The 13,353-nt window shown below is 42.0% G+C and overlaps 1 protein-coding gene across 1 annotated transcript in view; it reads left to right on the top strand.

Moving 5' to 3' along the window:
• The first annotated feature begins 2,432 nt into the window (after positions 1-2,432).
• Positions 2,433-13,353, top strand: part of LOC148148213 (putative G protein-coupled receptor 139) — a 34,501-nt gene continuing 23,580 nt past the window's right edge. The window contains exon 1 of the mRNA XM_087994017.1: positions 2,433-2,613. Within this exon, the coding sequence (XP_087850143.1) occupies positions 2,433-2,613 (181 nt within the window). The remainder of the gene's footprint in view (positions 2,614-13,353) is intronic.

Here is a 13,353-nt window from a genome sequence, read left to right as displayed (position 1 = left end):
CCACATTTGCAGCAGAAGCTTCATGCACTTATATTCTGCGTTTTGGCTGATAGAGGAAATGAAGCCATTCCCTCACTTAAAGATATTATTGAAGTATTCTTTTACCTTCTGCGTGCCCCTCAATTGTTTGCCTTGCACTTCTCTTAGTTGTTTGCTTCATTCACCTGGGTCCAGGCGATTCTGTTTTTAAATTGCACGCCTTGTGTTCCCTTGTCAAATCCAAGTACATGACATCAAGTTGCAAGTTACTGTCTCAAGCCAAAGCAGAAAGATTAATTCTGCCTGATCCTTCTGAAACAAATCCAGCTCGCCTGCCTGGGACTCCCTGGGCAGAAACCCAGCAAACAAAAACATTGCATTAATGCACTAAATCTCAGTCTGGTGAGAGAAAAAAGAATGTAATTAGGAAAGAAATGGTTTTAGAGAAATTATTGGGACTTAAAGCCAAGATAGATTTATGGAATTGGAATCATGTATGAGAAATTGACCGACTGATACATTTTGGTGAAACAATCGATTCAACACATTGGGTTATCAGAAAAAAATCAATAAATACAAGATAGTGGGCAATATTAAATATTATGGAATTGGGCAAAATTCCATGTCAGCTCTCCCATGTTTTAAGAATGGGAGAGCTGACAGAAAGCAATATGTTTTTGGATCGTACGAATTATGTGGTAGTGTGGTTGTGTTCGACGAGCTGGGAATTTATGTTGCAGACGTTTCGTTTGCTGTGCCTTCAGCAATCTTTTTCATCATTTCCTTAAAAACTTCAACGAACTTTGAGACACACTATTTCCCACGCACAAAGCCCTGATGTCTACCCCTGAGCACTCCTTTGTTTTCCAAATACAAGGAATTCAGTCCCTCAGAAAATACTCGAAGAGCTTGCCCACACTGACGTCAGGTTCACCGGTGTGTTATTTCCTGGCATTTCCTTATCACCTTTCCGAAATAATGGTACGACATTAGCCAACCTCCAATCTTCTGGCTCCGCGTCTGTGGCTATCCATGATGCAGATATCTCATTAAGATGCCCAAACAATCAAATCCTTAGCATTCCAAGGGGTTTGGTGTTACCACTGATGAGGTTCCCGGGCTGTATCCGCCTTTGTGCATTTTAATACTGTAACTCTTCCTCTTCTCGATTATAGACACTTCCCAAAATATCACTATTTATTTCCACAATTTATCTAGATTCCATAAGCTTCTCCACAACTACATGAAGTATTCATATAGTATCTCATCAAACATCTGTGGTTCCACAGATAGGTGGATTTGTTGTTCTCTCCGCAATTACTCCCTCGCCCTGACTGCATTTGTAGAATCCCTTTGGATTCTCCCTGACCCTATTGACTGAAGCTTTCTCTGGTTCACATTTGCCCACTTGATTTCCATCTTGCGTATGAACCTGCTGTCATTATACTCCTCAATGGATTCAAGTGATCACTGTTCTCCAAACCCATCATATGCATTTTTCTGTTTCTTGACCAGACTCTCTGCTTCTAGTCATCCAAAATACTTCACAACTGCCAACATTGCCCTCCTCTTGAACAGTAATATACTGCTGCTAGTCTTTGTAATTTCGTTTCTGAAGATATCCCATTATTCAGCGCGTAATCTCTCCAAATTACTTTCGAAGTGCTTCGCTAAAACGTGCATTATTGGCCTTAATAAATTTAGAACTTGAATATTTATATCAGGACAATTCTTCTGCATATCTCTTTTAGAGCCAACAGCTGCTGCAGAACAAGCTCAAGACTTCCTGCAACATGCACGAAAGGCTGAATGGTCTCCCCCTGTCACTTTCTTTCAGAAAGACGGTGATAGACTATTACCCCCTGTTCCGGAGAAGCCTAAACCAATGATCTAAATGATATCTAAGTGTTACGATACGATTTGGAATCAGGGTACTTCACAATAGGTGTAGCATTACATGATGTCCATAGGCCATAAATATTGCTACCGTGATTTATGATCTCTGTTAATTTTCCAATCAGTCACGTTCTGCCGCTGGTCTCGTATAAACAGGGTGGAAAATGCACCACTCTGCAGTGGCATGGCACTATTCCCCAATACAAGCACGAAGGATTAAAAACATTGAAAGATTTATGGTCCATCCTTCAAAAACTCTCATTCATTCCATCCATACCCTCTCAGTAAATGTTACCTTTTATTAGGGCATTGAAAAGTGATGAAAGGAAGAGGTTAACTGAAACTGTTTGTACAGTGACTGTGATTAATGAGAGCCTCCATGGATTCAAATTATCCCAGTGGAGGGTTTACATCTTTTAATGAAAACTGCTCTCCATTCACAGTGTTATACCAAAAAATGAGTAAGAGCCACTAAAGCACGAGCAGGAATCAGCAGCTCCAGGGAGAGGGGAAGGACAGATCAGAATCTTATAGCATTACACGGGAATGTTCCAACAATGGATCAGAATCTGAGTACATTATACCGGAATATTGCAACAGTGGACAGGGATTTATCGTGGAATATTTGGGCTCTCTCTACATATTACGATTATTTGCCATTGTCAGGGCGAATTACATATGTACTTAACATTATCCAATATATTTATTATCCAATCCTGGCTATCGTTGGTGTCCCTGGTAAGTCTTACTTTTCAGTTATTAATTACATACACCGTTTGTGAACACAATACTGTTATTTTCATTTACTCGACTCTCCTTGCTGCTGCTGTTGTACCAGTTGAGAGTCTGAATCCAGATATTCACTCCACAAACTATCTACATCAGTCAAATTGTTAATGCTCTCTCTCTCTCTCTCTTTCCTTCTGGCAGAGTCCCTTGTGTGTCTCTATGTTGATCCTTCAGTTTCAGCTGTGAACCACAATTCATTGTATCACTGCCCCTGTTATTTGAATATTGTGAATGTGGAGATTAGTCTCTTCTGTTCTGATTACAAACATCATTTTCTTAATCTCACTCCAATTTCGAGCCAATATCTGAGCCTGAAAGAGACAATGTGCAGCTGTGGTGATCGCTTTGACCATGAACTGATTCCTGCTACCATAACTCACCATTCTAATTGTCATTCATAACAACTCCAGAATATATTTCACTGGCTCAGCCTATCTGGGACATTGACCTATGAAATACAGTCTTACTGATGTCAATAATCTGCTGCTGACAATTCCAGCATCAAACCTGAAGAAGCAAATCTGGGTTGACACTCCATGGCTCGTATCTGAAATCGCACCGAAATTTGATCCATCTTGTGCGCAGTGACTTATATTGCTATTGGGATTCGTAATGCCATTATTTTAATATTAACAAACATGACATCACCCCTTCCAGTTACTCATATTAAAATGGATTTCCTCCATGGTTGTACTTTGTCCCACAATGACTTTCACATCGACCACCGCCTCAGATACAGATGCAAGCACACATAAAGAACCTTTCCTTGAACTGGTACGTACAGATACAGAAATAAATTTGCGGGAACCCCAATTACTGCAAATCTTCACTTGTTCAGCAGATATCTAGTTCACGGCTCACAGCAATATACTGACACAGGTTTGAAATACTTCCAATGTTGGACACAAGCTTGGTTTACTGACCAATGCACGAGCACTGTCTGCACAGTTGTCTGTGCTTTTCTGTTACCTTGTCTCAGTTTCTACTGCCCGGGCTGGTTCTGTGAGGCAGTTTCAGAATGTGATGTGACGTGCCATGTCAGTTGACCTGGCAAAGCCGTTTTTCAATGTTCTCATTCTTTTGAATTAAACCGTCCAAAGCATAACACTTTTGCCTTTCTTTCCGCTATATTTCCACAACATGTTCTCAGTTAATGAATTGTTTGTTTCTATCTTTTCGTGAGTCTCCTGTCCCTCTGTATTTTTCCCTGGTCATAGTATCTGAGTCACATCTTTGAAACTTGTTCTGTGCCAGTCCTCTGAACGCCTTTGTTGGTCCCTCCCAGCTGATCGTGCAGTCAGTAACGGGGATGACCCCAAGTATTATTGTACAGGACAAGGCATCTAACTTGAAGCTGAGGGGCTTCTGGCTGACTTTTGCTATTGAAACGTTAATGGAGGTGCTGGGGATTGTTTGTTCGAGGTTGTGCTATAATTTGCCTCAGACGATCACGGGGAACTGAGCATTTTGTAACTCAATTCTGGACGGCGCATGTGGACCGTACTTACACCATCTGGGTCGGCAATATGAACAAGTGAAGCAGAGGTGCTGCGAGGCGAAGTTCTGAAACAATGGAGTGAGTGCGTGTGGGGAGAGGGCTCTGCTGTATCTGTCTGTGTCTTAAATAGACACACTCTCACTCTCCCTCTTTCACAAGCTCACACTTATACTCTCTCAGACACGCACACAAGCCCATGTATTCAAATATTTGGTGTGAATATATATTTGCTGATTTGTATTTGCAGATAGATTATATTTTGTTTAAGACCATAAAATATATGGACATCAGATAGTGTGACATTTTATGAAGTCCTACTTGGAAATAAAACGGGTCTGGCACCAGTTGAAAACACAGACAGACTCAAAACCTCCACACGCCTAAAATACATGACCTGACCAGAAGGGTCCCCTCCTTTACATCGATAATGCCTTAAGTTATCTCCAGGCAGTGATTTGACATAAAGTCTGAAATTTGAATACTGCTGTATCAAGCCCTTCACCTCCATTCTCACTGACTAAAGATGTTAGAGCCATCTTACATGTATTGAATCTATGTGCATAAGTTGCATGACATTTTGATCTTTTCCTCATAAATTATCTCTCTCTGGTCTTCATTTTCACTAACGCCTGACGAAGCTGCAGCGCTCGAAAGGCTAGTGTTTTGAAAAAATTCCCTTTGGACTATAACCTAGTGTAGTGTGATTTTTTTTTACCTTGTCCAAGCCAATCCAACACTGTTACCTCCATAGCACGGCATTCATTGGTTAGCCAATCATCTGTCCAACCAATTTTTTTTTAAGCCGGCAGGTGCTTGTATTGCATGGCCATAATTCGTGGTGCACCTTATGCCAATGCCATCTGGATGTCCAATTACAATATATCTATAAGATGCCTTTTCTCCATTTTGTTTGACACATTTATGTATAAACTTGGCAAACAATTCATACTCGACTTATCCTTCTTAAAATCATATTGACTGTAATGGACTTTACTTGGACTTTGACAATCCCCTATTATTAATCTTTTAATAACAGGTTTCAACAACAGCATCAATTCCAATAGTTTGCTCTCTACTTTATATCCCCTTGTATGGCTGGTTATTCTAAGTGCTTACATTTCTATAACCTCTACGTTCCCAAATAATTTCCCGTGTAACAGACGCAAAACGCTCAAAGATCTGCTCCGATTGCTGGGTACAGGCATGACTGGCTGAATGGATTCATTTTTGTCCTGGTTTACTTCATTTGTTGAATGTACTCCGGGTGTTTCGAAAATTATAGTCTCGATGCTCTGAATGTCCTGCTCCTTTTCCTGACTAAGCCGCTCAAGATCTGAATGTTCTCCTCGTGTTGTTGTGGAGACTTTTGGGGATTTACAGAATCGTCCTGCTATGGTGCAACGTTTCAAGAGGCTCAAGTGACTTCTCAAGAACGTCGAGAACAGGCTCGAGATCCTGAACAGTCTCCTCCTACATCGCTGAAATGAGTTTCAGAAAGTGACTGTTTTGCTCCTGGTCCAATTCAACAGAAATGCGATTGAATTACCTCCTTATGTTTACGTGCAAAAAACTCAACAAGCTTCACGTCTTTCTGCTGTTCTTGTGCAACACACTCAATGGGCGAAATAGCCTTGCTCCAAACTGACAATTTCCCCTCACTTTGTGGCTTCTTCCAATTGTAGTTTTTCATCATTGAGAAGGCTGAATAGTCTCATTCTTCTGTTGTGTAACACGATACAGGTGCTGCATGGTCAATTATGGGTCCTATGGTGTTGTATCGATGGACTAATTGTCTTCTATCTGAAACAGAAAATGAGGATACAGGAATTGAATAGCATCCTCCTTATCTGCTACAACAGGTTTGAAGACGTTTCTCTTGCTGTTCTATTGTTCCAGGCCCGATATCTGAATTGGACTCCTCAATTTGCCGTGTAATTGCTTTCTATTGGTGAGCTTTAAAACAAATCCTGTTATCCTTGTAAATTTTAATAGGTGTTCCATCAACCTGCCCATCTCTCTCTCTCATCCGTTAATATGACGTGTGCCTTAGTTGTTTAAAGTGCCATCTCGTTAAACAAAGATATCCAGGGTTTAAATCTTAGAGGTGCCGACACGTCACATGAACCAGTTCTTGCTTAAACTTCTCTCAACCCCATCTTGCTGTTCCATTAGGATGTTGATTCCACTTGGTGATGTAGAAGGAGACAGACATTGACTGAACGTGATTCCCGTGTTTAAAGGAAACAGTGTTCCCATTCCTGTTACCTGGGCTTGACAGAGAATTTTGGCTCACTGGATTTATCACTTCCTTGTGCTGCGAGAGATGCAGCAAAACCCTCAGGAGCTGGGAGCAAATTTCACTCATGGATTCAGTTCAATTTGGTCGTGTGGCTGAGTTGGCTAAGGTGCTGGATTTAGGCTTTGTATCAAAGTAAGTGTGGGTTTGTATCGTATTGCTACCACTTATAAGTGTTAAGGTGTTAAGTTGCATCTTGTTACGGGTGAGTTCTGTTCAAGTTGAACGCAAAAAAAAACCTGTTTTGTGTAAATCGATATATGATGCGTGACAGCACAGAAGCGTCAGAATATGAAATTATCACATTCACTTCATATTGGAAAGTTCCCTTTCCGATACTGGGCAGAAACAAGGCTTTGCTAATGCTTCGATGTGCACGAGAGTTCCTTCGACCACACAGGGTAGCGTGGTGGTTAGCTCTGATGCCTCGCAATGTCAGAGACCTGAGTTCAGTTCCAGTCAGGCATCACTGTCTGTGTGGAGTTTGCATATTCTGGTCTTGTCTGGATGGGTTTCTGCAAGGTTTTCCAGTTTTCTCCCACAGTCCCAAGATGACCAGTCGAGGTGGATTGGCCAAGATCAATTATCTAAAACATCGGGGACGTGCAGACTGGGTACATTACATTACAGTGTGGAAACAGGACCTTCGGCCCCACAAGTCCACACCGACCCGCCGAAGTGCAAACCACCCATACGCCTACATTTACCCCTTACCTAACACTATGGGCAATTTAGCATGGCCAATTCACTAACCTGCACTGTGGGAGGAAACCGGAGCACCCGGAGGAAACCCACGCAGCCACGGGGAGAATGTGCAAACTCCACACAGTCAGTCGCCTGAGGCGGGAATTGAACCCGGGTCTCTGGCGCTGTGAGGCAGCAGTACTAACCACTGTGCCACCGTGCCGCCCACATTAACTATGCAAAATGCAGAATGACAGAGATTGTGTAGGGTGTGAGTGTGCTGTGGAGGATTAGTGTGAAGTAGATGGGTCAAATAGCCTCCTTCCAAACTGTCGTGATTCTATGATGAATATAGTACTTTCAGAATAACCTCTGAGTTAATTCTAATCCCCTGTAATGAGTGAGGCTGTTAAATCTGTACAAACTGATCCAATAGTGACTCATTACGATCATGTACAGTAGCAGTAACACTTTGCCAGCCTGCTGAAAGGTTCTCATAGTTTACAGCAATCTCCGCTGTTTGGGGGAACAGACACTGTTGTTGAAAGATCATTGTCCTCCCCCACTCCTCCAGAGTAACAGGCGATCAGGTAAAAAACGTCACAATGACACTTAAGAAGAAGAGATAAGATGTTGCAACATGATATCAATGCTGAGATCAACCTTGCCAAACACCTTGCATGAATCTACTATTAATCTCCCAGAGCCCGCGTCACTCAGATTCCACTGAATCTGCTAAGGTGGAGATTAGGATCAGTATGAAGACGCAAACATGGAGCAAAGTTATGTATTAAAGCAAACACTGCAATGTGAATGTTGGGCATGTTATAAAATAGGAAATTAGATCTAACAGATTCTGGGCACTGCAGAAATCACGAAGCAATTCAATCTGCGTCAAACCTGCATTAAACCAAGGGAATGCTAATGCGCGGAGAAATGGATATCACGAGCATGGGTGAAATGGTTTCCTTTAACATGATGTTGAGCACCAAGTTTCAGATCAGGCTGTTTTGGAATTGGTATTGCATGATCAAAAGAGCGAATTGAAAACCTTGCTGTAAAGGAGATATTGGGAATAGTTAATTTGGCATAACAATAGACAATAGACAATAGTTGCAGGAGTAGGCCATTCTGCCCTTCGACCCTGCACCACCATTCAATATGATCATAGCTGATCATCCTTAATCAGTATCCTGTTCCTGCTTTATCTCCATAACCCTTGATTCTACTATCCTTGAGAGCTCTGTCCAACTCTTTCTTAAATGAATCCAGAGACTAGGCCTCCACTGCCCTCTGAGACAGAGCATTCCACACAACTACCACTCTCTGGGTGAAGACGTTTCTCCTCATCTCTACCCTAACTAGTCTACCCCATAGTTTTAAGCTGTGTCCTCTGGTTCGGCACTCACCCTTCAGCAGAAACATGTTTCCTGCCTCCAGATTGTCCAATCATTCAATAATCTTATATGTCTCAATCAGATCCCCTCTCAGTCTTCTCAACTAAATGGTATGCAAGCCCAGTCTCTCCAGTCTTTCAGCGCAAGGTAGTCTCGCCATTCCAGGAATTGACCTTGTGAACCTAGGCTGCACTCCCTCAATAGCCAGAATGTCTTTCCTCAATTTTGGAGACCAGAACCGCACACAATACTCCAGGTGTGGTGTTACCAGCGCCTATACAGCTGCTGACTCACCTCTTTGCTTCTATATTCAATTCATCTTGTTATAAAGGCCAGCATTCTAATCACCTTCTTCATTACCTGCTGTACCTGCATGCTCACCTTCATTGACTGGTGTACAAGAACACCCAGATCTCTTTGTACTGTAATAATCTGCCTTCCTGTTCTTGCCACCAAAGTGGATAACCATACACACTACACTGCATCTGAATACTCACCTAAACTGACCAGGTCACCCTGTAATCTCCTAACATCCTCCTCACATTTCACCCTGCCACCCAGCTTAGTATCATCAGCAAATTTGCTAATGTTATTACTAATACCATCTTCTATATCATTAATATATATTGTAAAAAGCTGCGGTCCCAGCACTGATCCCTGCGGTACCCCACTGGTCACTGCCTGCCATTCCGAAATGGAACCGTTTATCACTACTGTTTGTTTCCTGTCAGCCAACCAACTTTCAATCCAAGTTCGTAATTTGCCCCTAATACCATGCGCCCTAAGTTTGCTCACTAACCTACTACGTGGGATTTTACCTAACCCTTTTTGAAAGTCCAGGTACAATACATCTTCTGGATCTCCCTCGACCATCTTCAGAGTTACATCCTCAAAAAATTCCAGAAGATTAATCAAGCATGATTTCCCCTTCATAAATCCATGCTGATTCTGACCTATCCCGCTGCTACTATCCAGCTGTGTCGTAATTTCATCCTTTATAATAGACTCTAGCATCTTTCCCACCACTGAGGTCAGACTAACTGGTCTATAATTTCGTTTTTACTCTCTCCCGCCTTTCTTAAAAAATGGTACGACATTAGCCACCCTCCAATCCGCAAGTACTGATGCCGAATCTATCGAACTCTGGAAAATAATCACCAACGCATCCGCGATTTCTCGCGCCACCTCCTTGAGTACCCTGGGATGTAGACCATCATGCCCCGAGGACGTATCAACCTTCAGACCAACAGTCTCTCCAACACCAATTCCTGGCAAATATAAATTCCCTTAACTTCAGGTCCTTCAGCCACTGTTACCTCAGGGAAATGGCTTGTGTGTACTCCAGTGAACACAGTTTTGAAGTACCAATTCAATTCTTCTTTCTTCCCCGTAATATATTCCCCTGTTTCTGTCTTCAAGGGCCCAACGTCTGAACAGAAAACTGATTGTTTTATTTTCAATTGGAAGTGCCTAAGTCACGGAAGCCAGGAAAGAATGAAGAAGGTGATGGCTTCAAATGAACTGAAAATGTACATGAAATAGATTTCAAAAAGCCAGACAATAACTGTTACTTGCAGAATCACTCCAGAGTATGAAGTATGCGTACATCCCCTCAGGGTGCAAATAGCAAAAGAGAAAGGCAACGGAAAGATGGTTAACAATAAAAGCTTAACATTTTATTAGATCAAAGGAAGTGGCTCAGAAAAATTCCATGTATTGTTGAATCAGCGAATTTGGGACACAACAAAGAAGGGTCAATAAACTGAGAAGGAAATCAAAGAAAAGAAAACAATGATGCAGAATAACAAGAAGCATAAAGACTGGCGTAAAGCTTCTAACAATTCTTGAAAGGAAAATAAAAGCAAGATCATATGTGGAACAGTGAATGTGCGGACAGGGTATTGTTTTTAAATGAACAAAAAATGACAGAAAAACTAAACAGTTAATTGTATTTTATTCATGGAGGAAGATTTAGAAAATCTCCCATGAATAGCGTATGACCCAGGAACATGTGTAACTAAAACGCAATCATTTATGCCAGTGACGAGGTAGTAATTGGAAACAAAACTTTATTGAGTTTTGATAAGTCTGATGGACAACACACACTTGATACCGGAATATCAGAGCAAGCAGAAATCGACTTATTGAATGCCTGGAAGATCATGCATTCTTCCAAGTTAAAACTGTAAGGGTATAATCGCATTCTAATAGATTTAAAAGGGGAGGAAAGGTTGAGTCGAGAACTACAGACTAGTTATCTTGTCATCTACATGAGGGAATGTGTTGGGATCTATTACTTAAAAATGCGATATTGGACACTCAGTGCTCGTAGAACTGTGAGGCACTGGAAAAGTAAGGGAGGTCATGCAGCATCCAAGTAGCAGGAGGGATGACGTTTCGGCCATAATTACTTCATCTGGAATGTGGGCGGTGCGATGTCCAGAGGCTGTGAAAAATAGGGTGTGGGGATGAAGCTGGGCTAAGGTAGCTAGGAAGGTGATGGGTCGATACAGTGGGAAGTGACAGTGACTGGTGGAGAAGGCAGGTGGGACAGAAGATGGACGCGGTGGTAGGTAAAGATGGCCTGTCAGCCTCGTTCTGCTTCCATCCCATATTCCTGATGAAGGCCCTCTGCCCGAAACTTCGACTCGCCTCCTCCTCCGTAACTGCCTGGCCAGCTGTGCTGTTCCAATGTCACACTTTTCGGCTCTGACTCTCAAGCATCTGCAGTCCTCACTTTCACTGAGAAAATGAAAGCAAACTTCAAGGGAATGATTGACTGTTAATGAAAGGGACGTCATAGTTTACATTCTTCTTGTTTGAAGATATCTCTTGTAGACATCAACAAATAAGAACTTGTGGATGTGGTATAGTTGAATGCTCGGGGGACATTTTTAGGGAGTTCACACAGTGAGTTCTTAGAAAAAATTTTAAGCAAATGATATTGAGAGGAACCTATGCAAACAGAGTTTGTAAAATTCAGATTTTCTTCATTTAATGGGCATCACGAGATAGATGATGAAGAGTCATCTCGACTCAACGTCAGCTTGCTGTCTCTCCAATTATGCTGCCTGCCCTGATGAGCTCTCCGGCAATTGTTTTCTTTTCAGTACAGATTCCAGTATCTGCAGTACTTTGTTTCCACAAGAAGTAAAAAGATCCTGCGCCAGTTTCACAGAGTGTTGGTGAGAGGGAAGCTGTAGCATTGTGTGCAGTCATGATTTTCTGATATAAGCAAGTATATACTGATCACATATACTGAATGGGTATTCTCCAGTTTAATGCTGCAGATTCGAAGATTGTCCGATGATTCTACGTCTGTGTTCAGTGGAGTTTCAACGAATGAGAGGTGATCGCAGTGAAACATTGAAAATTCACGCCAGTGGGGACTGACTAACTCCGGAACATGAAAAAGTGCAAGCACGCAAAGTTCGGCGGCATCCCAGGATTATTCAGAATTGCAGCAACTAGCAAAATATTACCAGGGAACAATTACTGTCCAATAGAAACTAAGCAGGCAATCTATGTGTGAAGCTCGTAAACATTGTTACATTGTTACATGAAAGCTTCACCCCTGGTTTGTTATGGAGAAGGACGATGCATGTCAAGAATTCGAGAAGATTGACTGTGAAGCTCTTAAACACATTTACATAAAATGCGAGCAGGAATGATTGCTTTTGCCTCGTCTAAAATTAAACAAATCCTCAGTACTTGGTGAGTTTTATCCCATGCTGCTGTGGGATACAAGAAAGGAAAGGCCATGACACTTACCAGGATGCTGCCTGGACTGGAAGACATGTCTTCAAAAGATATGTTCAGGGAGCGAGGGCTTTACTCAAGGAAAAATCAGAAGGATGAGAGGTGATTTGATAGAGGTACAGCACAGGCATAGATGGAGTGAATAGCCAGAGACTTTTGCCCGTGGTGTAAATGGCTATCATATTGGGACATCATTTTCTTGTTTTTGGAGGAGGGTTTTGGGGAGATGCCTGATGTCGTTTCCTGCACAGTGAGGTTTGTGCTCGTGGAATGCACTGACCACAGTATTAGTAGAGTCAGATACATGAGAATACTTTAAACGAGTACTGGATCGGTACATGGAAGATAGTAAAATGAAGGGTGGCTGGCTCCGTTTAATCTGAGAGAAAGATATAAGGTCATCAAAACATGGAGGGCTGAAATTCCTGTACTGTGCTGTAATGTTCAATGGTCAATGTTCTATGCTCAAACGTTTAAGTAGAATCTGGTCACAGGGGATGTGCCAGAGGAATAGAGAACACCCTTTAGATGAAGGGTGGTGGAGATACAACAGGGAAGTATAGACCAATGAATATCAGATCAGTGTTAGGGAAACTACTGGAGAAACCAGAAAAGGAGAACAATGTTCTCCACTTGGATCGGCAATGCAGAATCAGGAATAATCAGCATGACGTCCTTCGAAGGACGTCATGCCTAATAAATGTTATTTTTTTTTTTTGGAGGTGTTCGTTTATATGTGTTGTCAGCAATACCTTTGATAAAGCCCCATAGAGTTTCAAGACAAGTTACACACAAAATCTTCTCAGTAGCAGGAGACAGGGATAAGTGTTGTGTCGCTTATTATTCACAGTAATCATCAATGATATAAATTGGAGGGTGGATGGGGATGGGTTGAGTGAGACATGTAAGTTTGAGCTTAATATAAAAAATTCCCATGTGGTTGGCAGTGAAGAGGACTGTCTTCTGTTACTGAAAGATATGGATGGATAGGTCAGGGTGGGCAGGTCAATGGAATGTAACCCTATGAATATGAGGAGATGCACTTTGGGAATCGG

This window comes from Chiloscyllium plagiosum, unplaced genomic scaffold (assembly GCF_037043375.1).
Source record: "Chiloscyllium plagiosum isolate Xiang-an unplaced genomic scaffold, Cpla_swu_hap1 HiC_scaffold_14, whole genome shotgun sequence".
Classification (NCBI taxonomy): Eukaryota; Metazoa; Chordata; class Chondrichthyes; order Orectolobiformes; family Hemiscylliidae; genus Chiloscyllium; species Chiloscyllium plagiosum.
Note: the sequence above shows the minus strand (reverse complement) of the source record. Positions and strands in the feature narration are given on the sequence as shown.